The 24,443-nt window shown below is 42.0% G+C and overlaps 1 protein-coding gene across 4 annotated transcripts in view; it reads right to left on the bottom strand.

Annotated features, from left to right (window-relative positions):
- The window catches only part of ARNT2 (aryl hydrocarbon receptor nuclear translocator 2), a 684,205-nt gene that overhangs the window by 641,221 nt on the left and 18,541 nt on the right, over positions 1-24,443 (bottom strand). For all 4 annotated transcript variants that reach the window (XM_069222996.1, XM_069222993.1, XM_069222994.1 and 1 more), the window contains exon 2: positions 11,377-11,438. In XM_069222996.1, coding sequence (XP_069079097.1) covers positions 11,377-11,407 — 31 coding nt within the window. In that variant the 5' untranslated portion in view covers positions 11,408-11,438. The remainder of the gene's footprint in view (positions 1-11,376; positions 11,439-24,443) is intronic.

Below are 24,443 nucleotides of genomic sequence, written 5' to 3'. Positions count from 1 at the left end.
CGAACTGAGAAGAAGCGATGGAAACAGGGGGAGTCGGATTGGAGAATACCAAGAAAGTTCCAGAAGAACTGGAAACCATACTTGAGACCTCCAGATTGGGGTTATGAGCACAATGGATGCCAGCTGGCGACACACTTGTGCGGATGTTCGAGTGATCATCGCAAAGGGAGGGAAGGCATAAGCCTTCTCCTGACTCCAGTCCTGTAGAAATGCATCCATAGCTGTCGACAACGGATCTGGTCTCCAAATGAAGAACCTGGGGAGCTGATGGTCCAATCTAGAAGCCAAAAGATCGACCAAAAACAGTCCCCAAAGTTGGGACAAAGACGAAAACACTTCTGGGTGACGTTTCCATAGACTGAAGTCTTTGAGATGCTGGGAATGAAAATCCGCAATCTGATTCTGGATTCCCGGGAGGTATTGTGCTATTACAGAAACCCGATGATCCAGGCAATACTGCCAAAAACTGGACGCCAGATTGGAAAGTGTTTTGGATCGAGTGCCACCTAGGTGATTGATGTACCGGACCGCAGAAATATTGTCCATCTTCAAGAGGATGCTCAACTGGATAGAATCCTTGGTCCAACATTTGACTGCAAATGAACCAGCAAGTAGTTTGAGACAATTTATATGTAAGCTCTGTTCCTGTAGGGACAATGGGCCATATGTACGAAAGCTTTTTCCCATAGACACAGAATGGGTAAAATCCTTTGGTACATCTGGCCTCATGTTCCCCAGGTAGAGAAATCCCCACATCGAGCACCCCAGCCTGCTCTGCTGGCGTCTGACTCTATAACCAAATCTGGAGCAGAGCCGAAAATAGCTCTGCCGTTCCAGGCTTCCATGTGTGAAAGCCACCAACGTATTTCCTCTAACACCTCTTGTAAAAGGGTCACTTTTTGAGAGCACGTTAGGCATTTGCGTAGGTGAGCTGCTTTGAGACGCTGAAGAGCTCGATAATGCAACGGACCCGGAAAATTGCCTGAATAGAGGAAGAAAGAAGTCCTTTGAGGCGGGCAATTTGACGCAGGGAGACTTTTTGTTTGACCAGGGTGCGACGTAATTCGTGATGTATTTTCGTCATCTTGCGGGAAGGAAGACTTAGAGTCGCGGACACGGAATCAATAGTGAAGCCTAAAAAGACCAGTTTTGGAGAAGGGGTTAAAAGGGACTTGGCCTCATTTATGATAAACCCTAGGCCTTGTAACAAGTTGACAGTTGTCTGCAGATGGGACGAAAGTTGTTTGGGACATTGGGCTAATAGTAAAATATCGTCGAGATAAACAATTAACCGAATTCCCTGAGATGTTCCACCACCAGTTTGAGAACCTTGGTGAAGCACCACAGAGCTGAGGAAAGTCCGAACGGAAGAGTAGTGAACTCAAAAGTTTGATTACCCCAGAAAAATTGAAGAAAACGTCTGTGGGGTGGAAAGATGGGGATGGTGAGATAGGCGTCTTTTAAATCGAGACGGGCCATCCAATCTAGAGGGTGCAACACATCTCAAAGAAGGTGGATTCCTTCCATTTTGAAGTGGCGATACACAAGCTACTAGTTGAACTCTTTTATATTGATGACCGGTCGACGACCGCCATCCATTTTGTCCACTAGTAAGATATTGCTTATGAAACCCCGAGGGTGTGGGACTGTTGGACAGATAGCTTGTTTGTGCAACAAGGCGGAAATTTCGGTGTCTACCAAAACGGCATCCTGCGAAGAGAACACTAGGGGCTTTGGAAGGGAAGACTGTGTGGGAGTTCCCACAAATTCTATATGGAAACCCTGAATTGTTTGTAAGACCCATGCATCCTGTGTAATTTGATTCCATTTGTGGATAAAATTCGCCAAACGACCCCCTACTTTTAGGAGGGAAGAAGGGAGAACACTTACCTTAAGAGGATGTTGATGAAGATCCTCTGCCACCACGAAGTCTGAAGCGTCTGGCCCTTGTTGGGTAGAAGTTGGCCAAGCAGTTGTGATCTTGGAACTGTGCCTGTCTGGAGCCTTGCCCTCTGAAGGAGTTGGTTGATTGTAGACAGCCGGTCGAGCGGCCCCTGCCTCAACCGGCCCCATGGAAAATTCAAGTGGGAAAAACCTTTTTCATTGAGTAGTGTGCTTTGTCCAGGGAAGTGAAAGTATTGACAAACTTCCCTAACTCCTTTATGAAGGGTTCACCAAACAAACCCCCTTGCGCTACCGGACTTGCTTCAGAATCAGCTAGATCTCCTAGCTTGGGGTCCACTTTAGTTAATAAAGAATGTCGGCGTTCGGTGGAAAGGGCACAATTAGCATTCCCCAAAAAGATGATAGCGCATTGTGCCCAGCCTGACAGAACTTCGGGAGAAATGAAAGTACCAGAGGATTTAGCGTCTTCCGCCATGTACAGGATTGTTGTCAAAGGTCCCAAGAAGTTTGTCTTGACATGCTGTCCAAGACCTATCAATTCCTTTCTTAGGATCCTTTCTGAATTTTTGATGGCCGCCTTGTCAGCTAAAGATGGTCGTGGACACTCTGCCCGAAGACAATTACGAGAGTCTTTCTCCAGTGGCTTCCTTATGCGGCCCACTACGTAAGATGCCACCTTGTCAGACGGCGCCCATTCAGATGACCTAGGATGGATAATGTCGTCTGGATCCAACATGTCTGAGACTTGAGGAGCAGGTTGCGATCCAGAAGGAAGCCAAGGTCTGGATGGACTGGCATCCGTTTCCTGGTCCCCAGAAGAATCACTGTTAGGGAGACTTGGTGACAGGGGCCTTGAGGAAACTAAAGGAAATGAGGGATCAGAAGGGGAAACTAGGGAATTCCTAACTTTATCAAAAAGATCTATGTCAATACCACATTCACGAGGACGCTTAGCTGGAGGCGCGTCTGTGAAAACATCACTGGAGGCAGGAGGGGCGGAAGGAATAACAGGAGAGGTTGAGAACTTTGCGCATTCGCGCGCTATCTGTTGAGATAGTCTGTCCTCAAGGGGACCAATTGCCTCAGAGACGGCCCTATAAATGGACGTGTCCACGGCATCCAAAAATTCCTCCTCCCCATTAGGATCCATATTAGAAATATTTTAAAAAATATATAGAATAATTTAAATAATAAAAATACTTAGAGAAGTACTTTAAAAAATATAAATGATAGCTGGGTGTCAGCTTATAGAAAGAAGAGTGTTATATAATCAAATAAGAGAGACTAAAGCCAGGGACAACAACATCCCAGTGCACTGAAAAAATATATCTAGGGGGTAAATAGCAACATTAATTGCTTGCCTGGGAGTATGTCCCAAAAAAAGGCAGTATTATAACCCAAAGGGTTAAGTATAATGAAATTTGAATAGAGAAAATACCGACTCACAAGAGGTAAAAGGGGCGTCGGAGCCTTTTTTTTTTTAAATGCTTAATTTTTAAAGTACAGACCTAGGCAGGGCGTCTCTTTCCAGGCAGGGGAACTTTCCGTTATCGTTGAAAAAATCAGAACGAACGCGCTGAGGAAAAAACACTTGCTCCATTCTGAGGAGACAAAGGGGGAAGGCCGCGTTCACTTCAGCGCGTCTTCCTCGGAGCGTTTGTTGCCAGGGGATACCTTCCCGGCAAGCACCCTCTGACGGTTGCCGGGAAGACCCTCACAGTGCACGAAGACAAACGCTCGCGAAGGGGCGAAGACGCTCCCGCGAGTCAGTAAAACACTTTTAGAAGCATTGTAAACATAATAAACATTAAATACAGACAAAGAATTGCACAATTATGAAGAGGAATAATAAAGATGACTTAACTCGGCTGCGAGCAGCGAAGAAAGAGGAGGAGAAGACACAAAGGAAGGAATATGTTATGGACTGCCTTCTGTTCATTGGATAAAATGCCTGTTGTTCATTGGTTTACACTGTACTCATTTTTCCCAAGTGTTCATGGGACTTGTAGTTGTAGTTTGGTTTTCTTGGCTGCTCATTCAATAAAGTGGAGAAAGCAAGACTTAATCCTCGCCTCCGGTCCTGACATAGAATTGTGATCAAAAGGACCCGCTGTTGCCCATGTCACACGGATGATGTTGTTCTGTTCCCTTCTAGGAACAGCTAGACCTGCTGCATTCAAACAGAAACATACCCATGCACCTATATGAACATATACTTTAAAATAGCATGTAACAATGTAAGTTGTATGCAGTGGAATAACGTAAAGGTGCCATTGATTCACCTCCGAAAAAACATGTGTTATAGTTAAATCCCAGCAAGACCGAACTAGATAGGCATTTTTTCATTTGGGTAAGTGTTAACAATGGCACCCTTCTTTACAGCCGCATAAACATCTTAAGTCACAAAAACGAATGCATGTATCTATATTTTTTTTATAAATAAGTGATTGGAAACACATCATTTAATTAAATCAAACACTTCCGGGGTTAGTGGATTTAATGTGTGATCATACGCAAGTTTCCAAATGCTAATTGACGCATTCCAAATGCGAAAATCTGGTGTTCGCATTTCCACTGCCCAACGCTACAGCAGAGCAGGGCCACACGTTAATTGCTTTGTAACTAACATCCGGCTGAGTTAAAATCATTCCTGTCTCCCAGCATGATGTAAAGAGGGGTGATTCACTATCTGTAGAGCCCCTTAGCTGATGCCCAGAATCAGTGCACTTCCTCTCAACTTCATATCAACATGTGAGAGAGAGGGGTCAGTTAATAAAACAAGAGGCATATAGCATGTAGGCTCACCGGACCCCGGCTTTATATACCAGTCTTTGGCCAGCTGTCAGACGCCGTGAAGAGAAAATCTAAAATGAGTGATGGTGAAACATTTAAGCCTGCACCATGCTAATAAAAGAAAGGTTTACAGGCCTGCTTTTAATTATGCTGGAATTAAAAAAGCAGAGGGAGGGACTCTGTGAAGGAGAGCCTTCCCATAGAAAGAAGGAACTAAGGAAGAGGAAGTGTGACCGGAATAACAGGCTGATTTACAGCCTAGTTTACAGCTAAGCTAAGCTGACAGCAAGAATACTCTGCAAATGAAAAGGGAAGCTGAACAGATGAACATGTCTAAGTGTAAATATACAGTAGTTGGTCCCTGCTCACAAAGAGAAAAAGGCGGGACTTATAGCATGACTGACCACTAGCAAGCAAGGATTTTTAAATGACACTGAAACTAACAAATGAAAAAGTCCACAGAAGAAGTATATTTAAAAGTATGCAAGAGGTCGAAAGCTTACGCTCAACCTAAAAAAAGCACCTGGGGGTGTTTTTTTTTGTTATTTTTAATTGTAACTGGTAACCACTGATTTCAAGTCGGTGGTAATTGCATCTCCTAAATGCCAAAGTCGCATTTAGGATATGCATAGTACATCAGAATAAGAATTGCAAATAAGAAATCCCTATTTGTGATTTCCTATTCTGAGAATCACAAACTGCGATTTCTAGAGGGTAGAAATTGCAATTTGCAATTCCTTAAAGGATTTTTTACATAAGAAAAGGCTGTTTTGCACTTCTTAACTGCCCGAAATACAATTCGGACTGTTAAGAAACTCAAAAGGGTTTTGTACATCTGGCCCATAGTTCCTTACAACATGCAGTTTTGTTCATTTTAAAATAATATTTTTATTCCACTGGAGAGGTCCGGTCAAAAGACTATTTCTTCGCCTGCAATTATTTTCTATGCTTGTTGTAGGCACTTATTATCTTTTTGAACTCCAAACTGGCTTGCTTCAACGTCAGAACCATCTGCCCATTCACCACTGGGATCTAAAAGTTGAAAGGCCCTTCCTGTTTAGAACAGGCCTGCCAATGCACAATTTCCCTGCCACTGTTAGAGCCAGTCCTGAAAAATCATAAATAACCCACACACCCAGGAAGTAACTTTTTGCAAATCAAAGCCACTGATTTTTTAATTTTAAAAATATCCCTCTACACTGGGAGTTGAAATACCGTTGAAAAAAGAAAAAACACTGTAGGGATGTAGGGACGCCCCTAAGCTAGAAGAATCCACTCTATGCCATAGGACTGTGGCATCCACAAAAAGGCAATCAAAAGCTTGCTGATAGAAAGCAACAAAAAAAACGAGGAACAGCCATGTCGATGATAGAATCTCTAAAATAATTATAGTAACTTTTTAAGTTGAGAGTAAGTGTCAAACAAATATTTGATTATTTAATTTAGTTAGACTGCTTGTGGATGCTATGAGAAATCAGATCTACAGCTGTCCAGTGAACCCAGTGTCAGAAAGCCACTGGCAGACAACAGGAGGAGCGAACATACATAGCAGAACCTTCAGCCCTAGGTTTGGTGGAGCGGCTACTTTGTTGCAAATGCCGAGCTCCCGGTCCAGTCTCCTCATTTGGAGACAAGCGGACCCTAAGCTTTCCTTTGACAAGGCCCCTAATGGCTCCAGAGGCAGAAAGCTTCCTCTGACGGTCCAATAGGAGCTATTGGAGGAAGGAAATGACACCACCCATCCTATTTAAGTTGTCCTGTTATTTTTTTCATAAATACACCCGTAAGCCCTGGGAGTTTTAATAATTTTTTTCCAAAATAAACTCCAGCTTTAGGATTTTGCTTCTGAAAAATAAAAAAATATCTAAAAGGTTTAAAAGTTACGAGGCCCTATGTCAAAACTGGCAGCCTTCCACCAATATTTTAGTACCTTAAAAGGATCTGCTGTGACAGCAGTTCCTTTCAAGTCTCAGTGATGCCTGCAGGACCGATGGTTAAAGATGTGGAAAACAGAGAAACATCTATTTTATTAATGCTCCTGGTAAGAGTTTTGAGTGCCTTCCCAAATGTTCAGGAATGGCTACAAACCATTTAAAGCCTAATTACTTGACAAAGATAGGGTTACAAATTAAACAGCAGTGAGATGAGCATGTGGGGCAACTCTCCACTATTCGGAGTAGAACTTGTAGTATAGAATGTCTGTTCCAGTGATTAAGATGCGTATGATAGCTATCTTGAGGTGTACAACTACCTAGGAGTCTTCTAAAAAGTGCAACCAATCTCTTCTATTTGGCCTTGCCTCAAATAAGTAAGACTGGTAAAATATGAAGATAATTAAAACATCACTTACAAGACTGAAATGAGCAAGAAATCAGTTTATGACAGAAAAAAATAAAAAAAGGGGACAAAGCGCAGAGAGTTTGACAGACTCACAATCAAAGAACTGCAGCAACGAGCAAACCAAGGAAAGAAGACCTCTCTACACAAGATCAGTAACTTTAGCCCACGCACACCACACTTCATCGTTCAGGACCACTGGAAACTTTCCCGTTCAGAGGGAACCTCATCCACACTCTTCCAGCCATATGGCCTGAAAGAGGCACTGCTGTCTTCATCAGTCTTATTGCAGACGTAATATGCACACAATACAGAATAGTTCCCATTCTGACTTATAGCACCATGTTGCTTTCATCCAGGTCTGCACATAAATACATGTTATCAACATACAGGCAAAGCATCGAGCATGAGCTTCCCTTGAGAGGGCTGACACCACCCACACATGCGTAGGGCACAGAGAATGAGCTAGCATTTACAGGAGAATCAACAGCACGGCACAAGAAAGGGAGAGTGGGATCCAACATTAGAAGTGAGCTACCAATCAACTCTCCACCCTCCATCAGTTCATTGGGTGGTCTGCAGGGCTCAACCATGTACCATTACCTGTCAACGTTTACCTACTCCCTCATCTTGAAACTGTGAACTCTTTCAACTTCACCTCCTACAGCTATGCTGACAGCAGTCAAATCATCTTAAAACTCTAACAAACCTCTCACGTAAAAAAAAAACAATACTTATCAATGGCTTTTCATAGTGAAGCAATGAATGCTAGTGAATCATATCAAACTTAATTCCACAAAAACAGAAATTCTCACATGTGAGTAGTGGCAAAACTAGAAATCAACACCCTTTTGGATGCTGAAAATGGGGTAAAAACATACCACTTCGAATGGTGTAAAGAAACTTGAACTAATTATGATTTCCACCTGCTCACTTCATTCTCAAGTCAACAAAGTGAAGAAAGGCTAATTCTACACGTTATGATTTCTACTACAAATCTCCCTCTAATTATGCCTCACACAGAAGAAGCAGACATTCTTGGCAAAAGTGCTATCAAGATTTGACTACACAAACAGACGCAATACATAAGTGATTGGTCAACTGCTTAGAATACAGACCTCAGCTGTTAGGCAAGCCTTCAAGGTAAACATGTTACACTTCCCATCAAAGCACAATGCTTACCAGGTGCTAGAAAATCTTCTTCGAAGCCCTCTATATTGCACATCATGTGATCCATGGGCTGGGACCTTGCTTCCTAAAACTGAAGCTCAGACGTAAGAGCTAAAGGAGGAGCCTCAAACTCCAAGCCTCAATGCCTCATAACCACAGCCCTGACTGGTTTGTACAAGCTGCTTGTGAATCTACTCTCATGATTCTTTGTTTTCACCCACATGCATCAAACGTCCTCACATGCCACTACACCAAGTTGGAAGTACAAACTCTGGGCTTCATGCACAACAGCAATATTCAACACTAATAGAATACATTGCTACAAACGCCATTCTCCCATTCAAGGAACTCACAATGTGAACCATCAACTAGGGTCTGCAAAGTGCTTAAGGAGCCAAAAAGAGCTACATATCCTGCAATTCCATACATTACACTATGATACATTACAATACCATGAACGAAAAACAACAAGGCATGGAGAGTTAACCCATCTTTACAGGCAAGTCGCCAGTAATCTCACCTTTACAGATGGGCTACCACCCACATTATGCACACAGCATAGGGAATGGCCTACCTTGGCAGAGAGTAAGTAATCTTTTTATTTTAGTTTAATGAAACCATAAACATTATAAAAAAAATAAAAAGTGCATAGTGTCCAAAAGGCGCCTAATGCCAAAATGGTACGGCTAGGCTCAAATATAACTATAGTCTGTGAAAAGGGCAAAATGTTAATAGCAGACATTTAAAAACAGTACACAAATCTTAAAACCACAGGAGAGTAAAAAAAAAAAAAAACAGCAAAAGGGGGAAGGACAGCAAAGTTCAGGTGCCATTCAGTTGTGTACCAAAATGCAGTTCTTGCTATGCGAGCACCAAAATGTTATACTGCTTCCAGCCAAACTCAGAAAAAATAATCAATCTGCTCTTGTGGCCTTCTGTTATGTTCTAGAAGTAAGATATCCTCATTACAGTTCTTTGCTACTAATAACCTGCCTATTCTGTTCATAAATTTAATAAATTGTGCAGTCACACAAGCAAATTCTCCCTTCATGTAGAAAATTATTGCTTGATACGTTCTGATGCCATATTGATTAAAAACCTTATAAAGCCAATATCCATGTTCATTCAATAGGAAAGTGTAAAGTAACTGAATTAGAAAGCATTTTTGTTGTAAGCACAACTTACATGTTCCTCAGCAGGGCTTGCCAGACCATATCAGCAATAGGTCATAGGAAAATAATAGCCCAAAGCGTAATTGTAGTAGCCTTATTTTGAAATAGCTTTAAATGTTCTAGCCAAATAGTTCTATGGTTAAATGGCTTTATATCTAGTATTAGCCTTGCATGGCTCCTTTTACTACGTTTTTGTTTAACATTAATAAAGGAAGTCATTTTTACTTGTTCGTTCCATGATGTTTTAAAGATAAAATATGATACATTTTGCTCCCATAGAGATTCAGCCTCCAAGGCTCCAAGAACCGCAGTTAGTGAAAGTCCCCCCCAGGTAGTGTTCTTTCCCCAGAATGCATCTCTTTCGAGATAAAAGCTTTTAGAGTTGCTGCTTTTGCCTGTCTCAATAAAAAGTAAATTTGAGAAGCAATGTTGTCTAGGCCAGGGAAGCATTATAAGGTAGTTTGCTGAGAAGTCACTCAAACACAGGGAAAAGGTAAGGAGGAGAGTCCATCTTCAGAGGTAAGTTAACCCTACACAGAGGAAAACACACTAAATTAATTCACCTTTATAATTAAGTTACACACTCAATGCATGGAAAGAGAGCTTGCTTTCAGTGAGACGTTACCCATAAATCAGAAAAGACATGGAAAGTAAGTTTGCTTCAGAGGCAAGGCATCCACAACTCAGATAAGTCACAGGGAGTTAGATTACTTACAGAGAGACTGATCTACAGATGCAACAAGACACAGAACAAGATTGTACCTTAAGAAGTTAGCCAGCCACAGGCAACTCAACTTTCAAAACTGAACTGTCAGCAAGTCTCCTAAGGCCTATCTACTATCCAGTAAGAAGGAACACCCTCTTCCTTAAATGCTTCAGACAACCAAATAGGCATGACGTTACAATGGTTCTCCTGCCAACCATGCACAATCTAATCCTTTTGGAGACGATATTTTCATGATGGACCAAACGCAATGGGCATGGGGACTCATCTGCCAGACAATTTTCTCCAGACTTAATACAATGTGTAAAGAAAAAGAAAAAAACAGGCCTGAAGGCAGTTGTCTTGTAGCCATCTATCAATAATATAATGAACATAAATATCAAACTGCCCATCTCCAAACGTCATACAATGGATTACAATTGCAAACTGCCAGGTCAGACCAAGGACATGATTTAATTGGGCAAAGAAAATAACCTTTCTGTTTCTCCCATTAGGCAATGAAATCAAACTGCCAGTCTCCCAGCCCCCAGAAAAGCAGCAATATGCAATGAGATTAAACCAAAAGCCCCAGCTCTCCAGACATGATCCAGTGGACTCTGAGCGGTTACTGTGAGCTACAGACGCATACCAATGGATAGTATAAAAAAAAACTGATTGCCTCACCCCAAACATTATCCAAAGATTATTGAGAAAGAGCAGCTAGCCTTAAGCACCCAGCCATGATCCAGTGGTAAAATAGGAAAAACTGCGAACCTGACTCCAATCAAGGTGCCAAAAGTTATCCCGCGTCTTAAAGTGCCCGTGTTTGGTTCCTTTCCGAGCAGGACTTTCTTTAAGACAAGGCTTGTTATCCTATATCACCACATCAGAGAGTAGCATGCAGTGCAAAACTGCTCATGTTTTTATGTGGGCATGATGGGAAGGGAATACACAACTTCACACAATTAAATTCGAATCCCCATAAACAGGGATTTCACTGGCACATATGGATAATGGACATACCTGCAGGGGTCTGAAAATAGAAATGTCACTGGGAGGAGCAACGATAGTGGCTCTACCTCTGAGTAATGGGAACCATGACTTAACATTGTGCTGGTGGTGTTTGGTCCCCAATCTCTTCAGAAAATGATAAGTATCCTTATACAGGTGTCCATTCAATCAGACCACTGACTGTGCAGGACGTGTGTAAAGATGTACTGCTATAGGCATGTAAAAAGAGATGTAAGGGAGAGCAAGAACTGGGCACTAATACATTAGCAATGTCACTGTACTTACCAGTAGGATTTACAGCTGCAGGAGCTGCCATGTCCTTGAATAAGGAAGATCAACTTGAGAACCTAAGTCAGACAAAATAAACCAAATGTTAGATGGAAATCGCATGTATGGCAAGGGCAGGATAAGTCAGCCGGAGGGTTCATTCTAACAGAAATTAAAAAAACATTTGCAATACAATCGGTCTTGCATTTGTGAGAGTTAGAGCTATTGGCGTTGTAGGTCTTGCATTTGTGAGAGTTAGAGCTATTGGTGTGCAAATTAGAATGTTTTTTACCTATGTGTTTTATTTTGGAGTGCAGTGGATGTAGGTGGCGTGGAGTGGAATTATGTGGGTTATATTGAAATTGTTGTGGAATTGTGTAGTGTGGAATTTTGTGTTGCAGAGTGTATTTGTGTAGTGGGATTATGTGCAATGGTGAATAGATAGTGGTGAGAGCTGCATAGAATAGATAGAAAGGAAGAATGAGAGGGTAGGTAGTTTGTGTAGGAAGTGGTATTAAACTTGAGACAGAGGAGCAGAAATAGTGTGTGACAAAGATAGAAAGAGGGGAAGAGCAGGCGATAAATGCATAAAGTGGGAGGTTTGGTGTACGCAGAAGACAACCTAAGAAGAGGAGGAGATCATCTGTTTGAGGGAAAGAGACTTTGAAAAGTCACAGGACAGAATCTGTGCTCGACGACCTAAAGTTAACCACACGAGAGAGGTGGCAATAGTGCGAGAGAGAGAGCATGAGAGATGGGTGAGAGAAAGCACGAGAGAGAGAGAGCTAGGCTAGTGCACACCGTGGGGAGATGCAGGACGATAGCATTTGTGAGTAGGCACTACACAGAAGAGACAAGTAATATGAGTGAGGGATGAGAGGGGGCAGTGGTACTGCGAGATGAGAGTGGGTAGCAGCAGTGAGAGGGGCAGTGGGTGTGTGGGGGAAGAGATGACAGTGTTGGTAGAAGTAAAACAAATCCCAAATTAAATAAAAAGCTAGGTTACTAAAGCAACAAATCCCCTGAAGACAGATAAACCAAAAGGGATTGTAGCACACAAAAACACTAATTAAAAAAAGTAAAGCTGCCTCTTGTTTTTCACAAAAGCACTAACGAGTTTAAGGAATGTATTCACCCTAATGTTAACGGCCGTTTACCTCACAGTCAAAATCGCTTTTATTTAAATCTGATTTGCAAAGGTCGGCACCTGTAGCCATTACGCCACCATTTCTCCTCTAGTGGTACGTGAATATAGTTTTCAAATATCCACAAATTAGAGCCCAAATACATAGTAAAATAAATATGAGGCAGAATAAAAAGTAACACTATTCACACCAACCTTTCTGTCCTTCGTGGTAACTACGGTCCAATCAATATAATAGTTTCAAACAACCCTTGTGCCTTGGCAGGTAACTGAGGATAATTCAATATAACGCCTATTTGATATACGGGCGGCTTCATGAGAAGCAGGCATAGGGGAGAGCTAGCGGACTAACACGGGGTGCAAACTAAAGACATTGCAAGTGAAGCCAAGTTTGTTGGTGCTAAGAATGGAACAAAGGACTGAAATGGTGATGAGTAAGGCGAATTGGGGGCAGATGAGGAACATACGGGGTCAAGAAAGAATGCCCCGACGGTCAGGAGAAGGCAAGCAGAATGATAGGTAGCCTGATGTTAGAAGGGTCCTGCTTAGGGCAGGAAGAAACATTTATGGCAGCAGATTTATTCTACAGGGTGTAGTCGAGTGACACAGATAGGTTATTTGTGGCAGCAGCGTTTATGTTTTAGACTCTTCCTCTTTACTGACAATGAGCTGCTCAGTATGCAAAGCAAATATTCTTTGCATAGTCCTTTACACCCTCTGCAGTTACGACCTCGCACAAAATGTCTGACTCTGGGTAACTTGCTTCTTCAAAAAGGATTGTCGAGAAGTTGATCCAGAACCCACCCAGCTTCAGGATTCCCGATGCTTCATTGGGCATAGCACCTACACGAGTAGCCTGCATGGCTTTCGTAAACAGAGTCCAAAGCACCGGGATGAATGCAAAAGAATTTCAGTGACATGGGCGAAGGTGGGAGGGACGAATGCTGCAATAAAATTCAAGCAGCTACGGCCTGAAGTACCCACAGTGTAACAGGTGCAACAAAGACATTATAAAGTAGTCATTCAAAGCAAGAGATAAAGAACCAAAGTGGAATTATACAGTAGTTAGTCCCGGCTCCGAATGAGAAAAGGAAGCACAAAGAGGCAGGACTGACCACTAAGCAATCAGGATTTTTAAAAGGACATTGAAACAAAAAAATTACATTGATTTAAGCCCACAAGAAGTATACTGAAGTATACAAGAGGTGGTACGCTTTCACTCAACCTAAAAACAGAATGCTGGTCACAGATTGGACATGGAAACGCAGCTCTGATAGAGGCTTAGGCAAATGAAAGAAACAGAGGGATTGGAAGAGTGAAACCTGTAGTAAAATACAATGACTGTTTCAAGTCAACACAGAAGACGATGGAAGAATATGGAAAGAGCTCAAGCACAATAAAAAGGTGCTGTGGGGAGGACATGAAAAATGAAGGAAATCATGAGTCCTGGGCTACCATTTGGGCAAACAGACTGCTTGATTTTGTCATAACATTGCCCTGGCCTGTTCAGTTTTTAGGCAGTTGAAGCAGCCAAGACTGGAGCTAGCAGTCCTCCACAGGAGGCTCAAACTGAGCACTTCACTAGTCCACACATGGTTTACCCAACAGATGTTCTACATCTCATAATAGTGGCAATGTGTGACCAGACGACTCCTTATCAGACTACAGCTGCCCATTTTGGAGAAACCGCCACTGTGTAGTTATGGTTCAACTGCACTTTCCACTAAAAAGTCATTTTTTCATTTGCTTAAACTTCTGATCCATATGGACAACCTTTACCAATTATGGCATTCGCTAAGCATATCCAAGCTAAGGTCCAGCATGACACATTTTTTGTACTTCTGTAGAGGGTATAAAAGTTAAGGGAGGGTCAAAACACATGGTCCCTTATTTTAGCTCCTACTGGGAATTTTGCTCACACTACAGCAAAAACTGGTGACAGATTTACACCAATCTAGGCATAATTTTAGAACTTCACTCAGAAAACGTGCCTTCTGTGTTTTGGTGTAAATCGGTTTAGTAACATTTGTGGTATTAGTGAGGAAGTGCTGGTTGAGCATGAAAGGGATAAGCCTTTGCATATTTTTGCCAATTAAAATCATGCACCCAAAAATTGCGATTTCAGTAAACCACATTTTGAGTTTTTCAAGAACTGTGACTGGATGATGAAGGCAATCAAAAACATTTTTTTCTGCTACTCAGCTAGTCACAATTTTTGGATTCTGGAAAAATATCCACATCAGCGAAGCACTGTGAGCGGATCCTGATACAGGGGAGGGCTTGGGTACTCAGAGGTGTGGAAAATGATAGAGGAGAAAATACATTTGCCACAATGAAACTGCAATTTTGCAGAAAATCATGATTGAAGAGTTGCCATTTAGTATTCAGCCACAAGTACAAACAAAATAATAAATAACTCTACATTTTCCTAAAAATCACGTTTTTACTGTTTGAGTCTCTTGAAATGTTGAATACAGGTAAGTAATACAGCATTAACAAACTACCAGCACTCTATGTAGACGCTATTCTGGCATTACATGATATCCATAGTCACAAACACAGGTCATGTACAACATATGCATGATGCTGGAGTTTACGAAGAAGATTTTGCCAGGTACAGCACATAGCCAGAAAGGGGTATAAGTGAGAGAGGGTAAGCAGGAGGCAAGTAAACAAGTATGAACCATATTCAAATTTTACAAACATATAATACGTCTAAGTAGATACCGTGTGTTGGTGTCATGAGCCTATTGTGCAGTCTTGGATAGCCTTGTCCCCTCATTCCAGGGGAATTCGTGCACAGCTATTAATTCACAAACATTTTTGAGGGAATCAGGTGAATACCTGCAATGCCCTGAGTCCCGGTGGGTTAAAGCATGTGAATTCAATACGGGTAAGGTAGTGTATCATGGGGCGCCATGTAGTTTGTAATTTAGCCTCAGTTCTAGTTAAACTGTGGGTGAGTTGTTCCATTGACAGTATATGCCATAGTCGGCTAAACCACTGCGCCATGGTGCGGCGGAGTTGTTTGATTCCAAGCGAGTGCTACCAGTTGCCTAGCCACTTGCAGCACATAGCTAAAGAGTGTTCATTCAGCGTGAGTCATCGCCTTAAAAAGGTGAAAGTTGCACCCAAGTATCACCATAAGATAAAAGGCACCCTACTGCGGCTTTAATGTGACTGAGGACCTCCTTCTAAAATGTAGCGATAAGGGTGCAAGACCACCAGATATGACAAAATTCTCTGCGTTATCGCCAGCATCACTAGGAAAGGTCAGAGAGGCCAGGAAAAATTGTGGAGAGGCGGGAGGGTGTACAGTACTCTGAAACATGAGTTTATATGCAGTTTTCAATTAGGTAGATACTGCAGTTTGTGTTTGGTTTGTCATCCCACAAAGTGCCCTATTGTTTAGGTGTTCTCTTCAGAGGTGGACGCACCCAAACGTGCTAGGCTGGGGAGAGTACAGGTGGGTGTGGTATGCTGAATTGTGCAGTAGGTGTTGGAGATAAGTTCTCGGGCGCCACCATAGGCTCTCACTAATTCCTCAAAGGGGGTGTACAGTCAAATGATCACTGGGTATACTGGGGTATCAAGTGTCCAGAGTCTCAGCTGGAGGTATTGCATCCAAGCTGTGTCAGGAAGGTTGTATTCTTCCTAACATTGCTCACAATTTTTTATAGTGGTCCCCACAAATAGGTCATACAGTGTCCTGCAGTCTTTGTCTGTCCAGTCCCTAAAGGCATGCGGGGACACAGAGAGCAAAAGCAGGATTGCATGCAATAGGGGTGTTAGGGGCAGGAAAGGCGGTCCATCCCTTTGTGAGCGCTAGCTTGTCCCAGATTTCTAGGACTGTCTTGGTTAGGGTGGCAATGTACACGCTGTGTGGGCAGGCGTGTCATGTATCCAGGCAAGGTCCCATGGCGATCAGCATGCAACAGCTCTGTGCATATGAAACCAGCAAAACCCACTTTCCTGTGCTACCCAGGCAGACTTGTAGCGCAAGTGTGCTGCTCAATAATATTATAAAAGGTTAGGGCAAGCTAGGCCTCCTCTATTGCGGGGCTGCATCAGAAGCGCGTTGGAGATTCAAGGTCATTTCCTGGTCCATGTAGACGTGCAAATGTTACACTGTAGTTCTGTGATGTCATCTTGCAGGATTGGGGAGGGTAGAGTCTGGAATAGATAAAATGGTTTGCAGTAGAATGTTCATCTTGGCCACGTTGACCCACCCCAACCGAAAAATATGGAGAGGTTAACATCTCTGGGTGTCTTCCAAGTCCGCACAGGTAGCGAGCGTGAGATTAAGTCCCAGGTACTTTATCTTGTCAAAGGACCACAGAAACACAGCCAAGTCCCGTAACTTAGGCATGTCTTGTGCCGGGACCATGAGGATGAAGATACTCGATTTGGACATGTTCACCTTAAAGTCCCATGGTTGCGAGGGAAGTGGCGGGTAGCGAGAGGGATAGCAACAGTTCATCACAGAACAAGTTAATCTTATGTACCTGACCTCCAAAGGCGATGTCCTCTATCTCCTTGGTGCGGCGAATGGTGATGGCTAAGGGTACTACTGCTAAGGCAAATAAAAGAAAATAAGAGGGGCGACAAGGGACAGCCCTGTCTCGGTCTTTTGCAAATTTTGATGGGGTCTATGTATGTCCGTTGACCCAAATGGTAGCCACTGGGGCAACACAGGAAGCTATAATACTGGAGATCATGCTCGGGCCTATACCTATTTAAAATCAAGACTGCGTGGAGAAATGCCCAGTTTACCCAGTCAAAAAGCTTTCTCCGCATCAAGCAATGGAAGACATGCCGGTAAACGATAGTGATGTGCTTACTCTACTAGATGTGCCACACGACGTATATTGTCTGCTCCCGGTCTGTTGTGAATAAAGCCCACTTGGTCAGGGTTAAGGCTCAGAAGAGTGTGTTCAAGCCTGGCAGCCAAGATCGTAGTAAAAGGTTTTGCGTCTATGTTCAGCAGGGCGATAGGGCAATATTAAGAGCACAGTGTCAAGTCTTTTCCTGATTTAGGAATAAGTGATATCCCCGCTGTGGCCATTGTGGAGGTGTGGCTTGTTTTGTGTGAGTGAAAGAGTTGAACAGCTTGATCAGGTCATCTCCCAGTTCAGGTACCAACAACTTGTAGAAGCTGACCGGCACGCCGCCTGGCCCAGGTGTCTGGTCGAGCGGTAGTATTCAAACTGCAAGTCGAAGTTTCTCGATTGTGATCGGCGCATCTAGACTTTCCAAATGCTGGTGTTGGAGAGGCTCCCACTCACATGCTGCAAAAATCACAGCTTTTAATTCATAAACATGTAAAATATTCTGGCCAATCGATCGTTGGGTAAAGGCCCTGGTAGGGTGTTTAGATGGGTGGTAGCAAGTCTAGCTACAGGCTAGGCCTCATGGCCAACCCTCTGTGCACAGCTGTGAGAAGTGGAGTTTATTTGCAGAGTTGGAAGGAAGGTCATAGGCCAGGTGCAGCACACAATGGGTACATGGAAGGTGAATGCAATACAACAGTAAAAAACAGAATTTCACTAAACAAATTGTTAAAGATTAGTTATGACTCAGCAAACATAAACCCGGAAATTTACCAGCTACGGTGAGCAAAGGACAACGCATATAATAACACAACACTCGCCATGCTCAGTACAACACCTTGCTGATGACAGAAAAATGAACTTCTATTTGCAATGAGAAAAACATGGTGGTACACTAGTTAATGTGTGCACTACATGCTGCACATCATAATTGACGACATTTCTGGGCCTTTTCAGGTCTGTGTCTGCTGAAATATAATTGAAGAGCATACAAAAAAATAGGATTCCAACATTAATAACTCCAGATTAAGTTCAAAATTATTAATGAAACTGAAATACATGGTAAATGCTGGTAAATCCATGCATATCTAACAAACGTCTTTTGGATGTATTCGCAAGAAGCTGGTATGGATTTAAATCCGCCAGTGGGGCTTCTGGCCCAGTAGACAGATTCTTTTTTTAAAGCCGTTACATAACTATTTTTCTAACCATGAGATTTAAAATAAAGCCTCTGTTGCACATTATAAAGGTATTGCAAGTAACCAATGTGTCCAATTAAAGGAAGAGACCTAAATGTCATGCTTCTTTATGAGAATATGAAATCCCCAAATGACTTGCAAATAATATTAATTTGAGGCAGATGGTATTTTTATTTTTTATACTACATGGCTGTACCATCACTCTTCCACAAAAAGCCTAAATCCTTGTTTTCTTGCTCTTTTATATGAAACACAAGGGGTGCAGATATGTAAAATAAGCACTAAGGACCTCATTACAAGTGTGGCGGTCCGAGGTCTGCCACGCTCACGTTGACGGACGGACCGCCGCATTCGGGGCAGTCCAACCACCGGACTGCCGGGAACATTGTTCCCAATGGGCTGACGGCGGTCTTGGTTATAGTCAGCCAAGGCACGCAGAAGTCAGCGCCGCCTGGCTGATTACAACTTTGTTTTCTGCCAGCCTTTTCATGGCGGTTTCCCCACCATGAAAAGGCTGGTAGAGAACAAGTGCAGGGGGCCACAAGGAGGCACTGCCCAGGTCAGTTAAAAAAATGTCATTTGTAACAGGCCGCAAACCAACCTACCGCATTAATCCTTATGCAAATTGCAACTCACCGAATTGGTGGCTATCGCAGAGATCGTGACTTGCTAGGGTAAGTAGATCACCATGTCTATGATCACATATTAAATATTTTATTTTTTTAAATGCGACTTTTTTAGTTCAAAAAAAGTTATATCTTTTTTGAAAATTTATTGATACATATACTAAATCTCTATTAAACACACACTTTCCAAACAGCGATTTGTTATGCCTTTCTAAACCCATCTTACAATTTGGTAACCTATTACCGAACTGCAAAATTAGTTTAGTACATTCCCAAAAGCCATTTAGATGTGCAAATCCTACGATTTGGAGAATCTGCTGAGAGTTTGCAGCCACTAAATTGCTTTGTATACCTGGTCCTAAGTTTTACAAATAAGCTTGCTGCAATAAAGGTCTTCTTTCTGCTAATTACTGTCCATTTTGGGTAACCGATCAGAAGAAAACAAGTTATTATTTAACTGTTGAAACAGTAGCTGTAATATTACTACTTGCCCTACCTTTCACACTGTTTGTTGGCTCTGGAAGAAGGCCCTGTGATGACACAACTAAAAACAAATAAACTATGTCGGTTGTGTAGCTACGTCATATTCTGAATGTAGGTGACTAGTAATGTCACAACTAGACTATAATCAGCAGAGACAGACTGGGACAGAAAATAGGTACAGACATCAAAATAAAAGTTGCCCCCATGAGCAAAGCAGACAGCTATAAAAGGAGGCTCACATTTGGCATGTGGAGTCCCCCAGGGCTCGTCCCTTAGCCCCACTCTCTTTAATGTTTACCTGTCACCATTAGCTAAAGTGATCGCCCCTCATAATCTGTCACTGGTCACCTATGCAGATGACACTCAGTTGGTGGTGTCCCTCTCCAGCTCTGGAGACTCGTCGGTGCTAACCTTTCCCGCTGTATGAGTGACATCGCCAAATGGATGAATGAGTCCAAACTCAAATTTAACGATGGAAAATCGGAAGTTCTGGTCCTGGGCAATGGTTCCCCCGCTCTTCCTCTCCCATCGCTTTCAGACGCCTTCAGTACTCTTCCTCCCCCCAAACCTCAAGTTAAGACTCTAGGAGTGATGCTTGACCCCCGGCTTACTATGGACTCACAAGCCAGCAAAGTTTCCTCTACCTGTTTTAGTCTCATGCACATGTTCAGAAAGATTCTCACCCTTCTCCCTCCTACGGCCAGAAGAATCCTCATTCGAGCCTTAATCCTTTCCCAGCTGGACTATGGAAACTCCTTGTTCCTCAGCTCTCCACTTTATGTTATAAAGAAACTGCAAAGAGTGCAAAATGCAGCTGCTAAGCTTCTTGCTCACTCCTCAAAATATTCGTCCGCCACATCTGCTATCTCTACTCTTCACTGGCTCCCCATCAAAGAACGGATCCATTTTAAATCTCTCTGCATTGTCCACAGGGTCCTACATGGTAAGGGTCCCATCTCTCTGAGGAAACGTATTTTCCTGCATATACCTTCTCTTAGGTATGCACACATCCCTCGGTCTAAGAGAGCTTGGGGCATCAACTCCTTCTCCAGCAAGGCTGCCCACCTTTGGAACGCCCTTCCCATGGAGCTCCGTTATGAATCCTCGGAGCGCCTATTCAGGAAAAAGCTTAAAACTATTTTATTCTGTAATTAGTATCGATCCTTCCATCTATTCGTGCCTTGCTGCTTTAGCGCTGGGATGCCCTTGGGTCGCCATGCGCTCTATACATTTTAAAAACTAAACTAAACTAAACTAAACATTTACAAACACAGGACATTTTCAACTTGTACAGACACATTGTATAGGTTTTTTCAAGATATGAGAGACTATCTGCAGTTGTGCTTGCTGCAGGCAATGTTTATGATAATATCAGGGAACAGTGGGAACCAGCTCAACAGACCATAAAACAGGAACACAAACTGTTGAGTAAGTACCAATATCTGGATTTTTTGGAGCAGTGCAAATGCAGCAAACTGAATCGAGTACAGAATCTTGTTTTCCTCAATTGAAGAAGCACAGTATGCCCGACAAAAAGGAAGCATGCACTAGAAGCAAAAAAAGAGAAAGTGATATGCTATAGCATTGGTTCCTAACCTGTGGTCCAGGGACCCCTGGGGGTCCGCAAAGCGTACTCTGGGAGTCTGCAACTGCTTAGAAAATTAAATAATATTAACATATTAGTAAAGTGTATATAAATAAAGGAGTAAAATGTACAATTGAAAAAAATCAAATGTTCAGTAAATGTCACGGAATTTGAAATTGGCCGCCCAAATTTAAGTTAGTATCCTCAGACTAATACGTGGGAGCAATGCAAATGCATAAAACAGAAGATAGTATGAAGAACAGCCTCTATTGAATTTAGAAACATTCCAGCATTCCTATTAAAATTATTTTTCTATATTTGTTTTTGAATTAGAGAAAATATTTAATCATTTGAGTATTTGTTTGTTCAATGCTTGTTTCGTATTTATTGTATTACGATTCAAATTATCAGAAATGCTTAGGCTGGGGTCCCCAGCTTCCAATAAAGGCTCACTATAGGTTCCCAGATTCCAATAATGATTCAGTGGGGCACCCCGGGTTCCAGTAGTGATGACGTGGGGGTACGCAGAAAGCTAAAAGGTTAAGAACTACTGTGCTAGAGTGTAGCATGTCAATTTGTCTTTTAAAAAATAAAACTGATTTTTTAAAGGCTCCCCATTACCATAAAACACAATTTTGCTTTTCACATATTTTCTGTTTGTGAATTAAATAAAATACTTCTAATTTCTGTATTTGTTTGAGGTATACTAGTTTCTGTATTTGTATTATTTTGAGGCTCAAACTGTTAGAAATTATTTAGATCGGGGTCCCCATCTTCCAGCAGCTATGTAGTGGGGGCTCACAGAGGTCAAAATGGAAAGAACAACTGTTTTACATCATTAAAAGACAAGAATAGAAGTAAAAAAGGAAAAAACAAAAAGGGCTGAAAGCCACCTCCTTATTTTTTAGGTTGATTGGCACATCAAAGGCTCAAACTCTAGCCATTGGTGAATACAGCATATTAAACATGACCACATGTTATGTGCAGCAATTATATATGTGGGAACTATTTCACAATACATTAGTACATACATTCTGAAAGAGTTACATCTATGGTTGAGAGCCGAATTAATACTTTTTGGAATTAATGAAAATTCCCAAGAATGTGCACAGAACACAGCACCAGGTGCAGGTTCCCATAAGAAGTTCTGGGAAGTCGTGTTATATTCTAATCTGAATCTTACCCTATCGCTGTCTGCAGAGGGTCCAATGTCCCCAGTGGGGAGTTCATTATTACTGAACTCCTCACTAGGGAAATTGGATCACCTGTGCAAAATTATATTTAAAAAAAAAAAAAAAAAAATGTTGTGGAATATATTTACCTTCCTACCCACCTCCTCCAAATTGGGGGTTGATTAATTAATCTTTCCTTTCACGAAAGAGTAAAACAACAACCCTTTGCAGACTGGAAAAGGGAATGAGAAGAGCTTGCGAATGCCCAAAAATGTGGTTGTTTACAGGTATCCACTACCTTTCAAGACCAACCAGGTCTTGGAATGCCCAGGAATGCCAATATCACCACCTTAAGGGTGGGATTTATGGGTGCGTAGGACTCTGCATACGTAGCATTGATCTCAGCACTTTTAAAAGATACAAGTGGCTGTAAACATATATTTATGATCAAGTTTACCTTTGTGATTGGGTTCCTTAGTATTACCTTGCACATTTGGCTGAGTACATTGGAAGAGTCTGCTGGGAATACCATCCTCAAGTTAGACATTTATTTTAAAAATTCAGACATACACATCCTTTGGTGGGTGTCTTTTGAACTCCAGGTCACAGAATCATATCAGAGAGCTAATTGTTCCGAAAGAAGTTCCAAGGAGCAATCCAAGTAAATGTTACCTCCTTTGAGCCAGCCTGAGAAGCCTAGCAAGGGGCACCATGGAAGTTTAAAAATCCCAGCAGGTCTCACAACAATTTCAGGCTGACAATTATTCCCAGGATACTAGCTAGAGCCTGCATGTTACCCCTCCAGAATGTCTGGACCAAAGGATAGTACCAGAGTATGGAATCATGGGAAGAATCTTTAAATCTTCTGCTGCTGCAAACAATGGAATAAGACCCAAACACCTCACTGCAGCCTAGCTAGTGCGCTGCATATGAAAAAGTGTAGATTCATGAGCTAGGCCAAACTGTTTGGAATCCAATGAAGCATTTTAGGTAATTCCCAGTAAAATGCACAAAGTGCCATTAGTTATCTTACTGCTGAAACTAAAATGTGAAATACTAAAAGAGTTTATTCATGTTTTAGGTATCGATGTCTCGGAAGTTCACGTTAAGTCCAGCTGCAAGAAAATGCAGTGTGAAGGTGAACAAAGTGTATTTCGCTTTCTCATGCCCTTCTCCTATTTCCCCCAATCCACTGCCAACAAACATAGCATGGCTATCAGGTGGTTCAGAAAGGGAAGCAATGTGGCATCGTTCCTGCTGAATTAGGATTGCCAGGTTTCCAGTGCAAATCCAACAGAATGCCTAGCTCATGTTTTAACTCCAACAGGAGTAATGAATTCTAAAATCACCATATCTCAAACCCTATGCACAGTAACCAAACTACAACAGGACGTCAGTCTAATGAGATCTTGGAGTAAGACCTTGCAATCTGAGATATTTCAAGTAAAAAAAGAACTAGCTTCCTTGTTGAAACTGGAAAGCAAAGATGCCTGTCAGATCCTATTGCCTTCAGAATCCAAAACCACTCCCTCTTGGATATTACCTCCTGCAGCATGAGCTTCGAAGTGTTATGTGGATTTATATCCACAAGTACAATGCTTAATGCTTTTAGCACCTCTAGACAGATTTGTAGGTGATCCTAAAAAGGTTCCATCATTTTTTAAACAGTATGAACTGCATAATGTTAATCCTAAAAAGTGTGCAGAGCTTAGATTTGGTGATACAATTGGATCATCATTGAAATAAGCGGATCTTTGAGAAGATTCTGGCACCAGGCCAACCATAGAAAAGAAAAAAAAAAAAAACTTTAGATAGCTTGGAACCTATGCAGTTAAGGTATTGGGAGAGGACCCTCATTCAAGTTAGGAAAACAAAAAAAGACCTATTTAAAGATTATGTATATGTTGTTGAAAATCTCCTCACTTCAAGCTGATTTGGGGCATGCCACGGTTAACGTTAGATATATCTGGCAGCAACAAACATATAAAACAATTCTCATAATTGCATGAATCATTGCTTATTATCTGGTGCAAAAGCTCACAGTCGT

Source organism: Pleurodeles waltl, chromosome 3_1 (assembly GCF_031143425.1).
Source record: "Pleurodeles waltl isolate 20211129_DDA chromosome 3_1, aPleWal1.hap1.20221129, whole genome shotgun sequence".
In the NCBI taxonomy this organism is placed as follows: Eukaryota; Metazoa; Chordata; class Amphibia; order Caudata; family Salamandridae; genus Pleurodeles; species Pleurodeles waltl.
The sequence above is the reverse complement of the archived record's forward strand: the minus strand, read 5'-3'. Positions and strand labels throughout refer to the sequence as shown.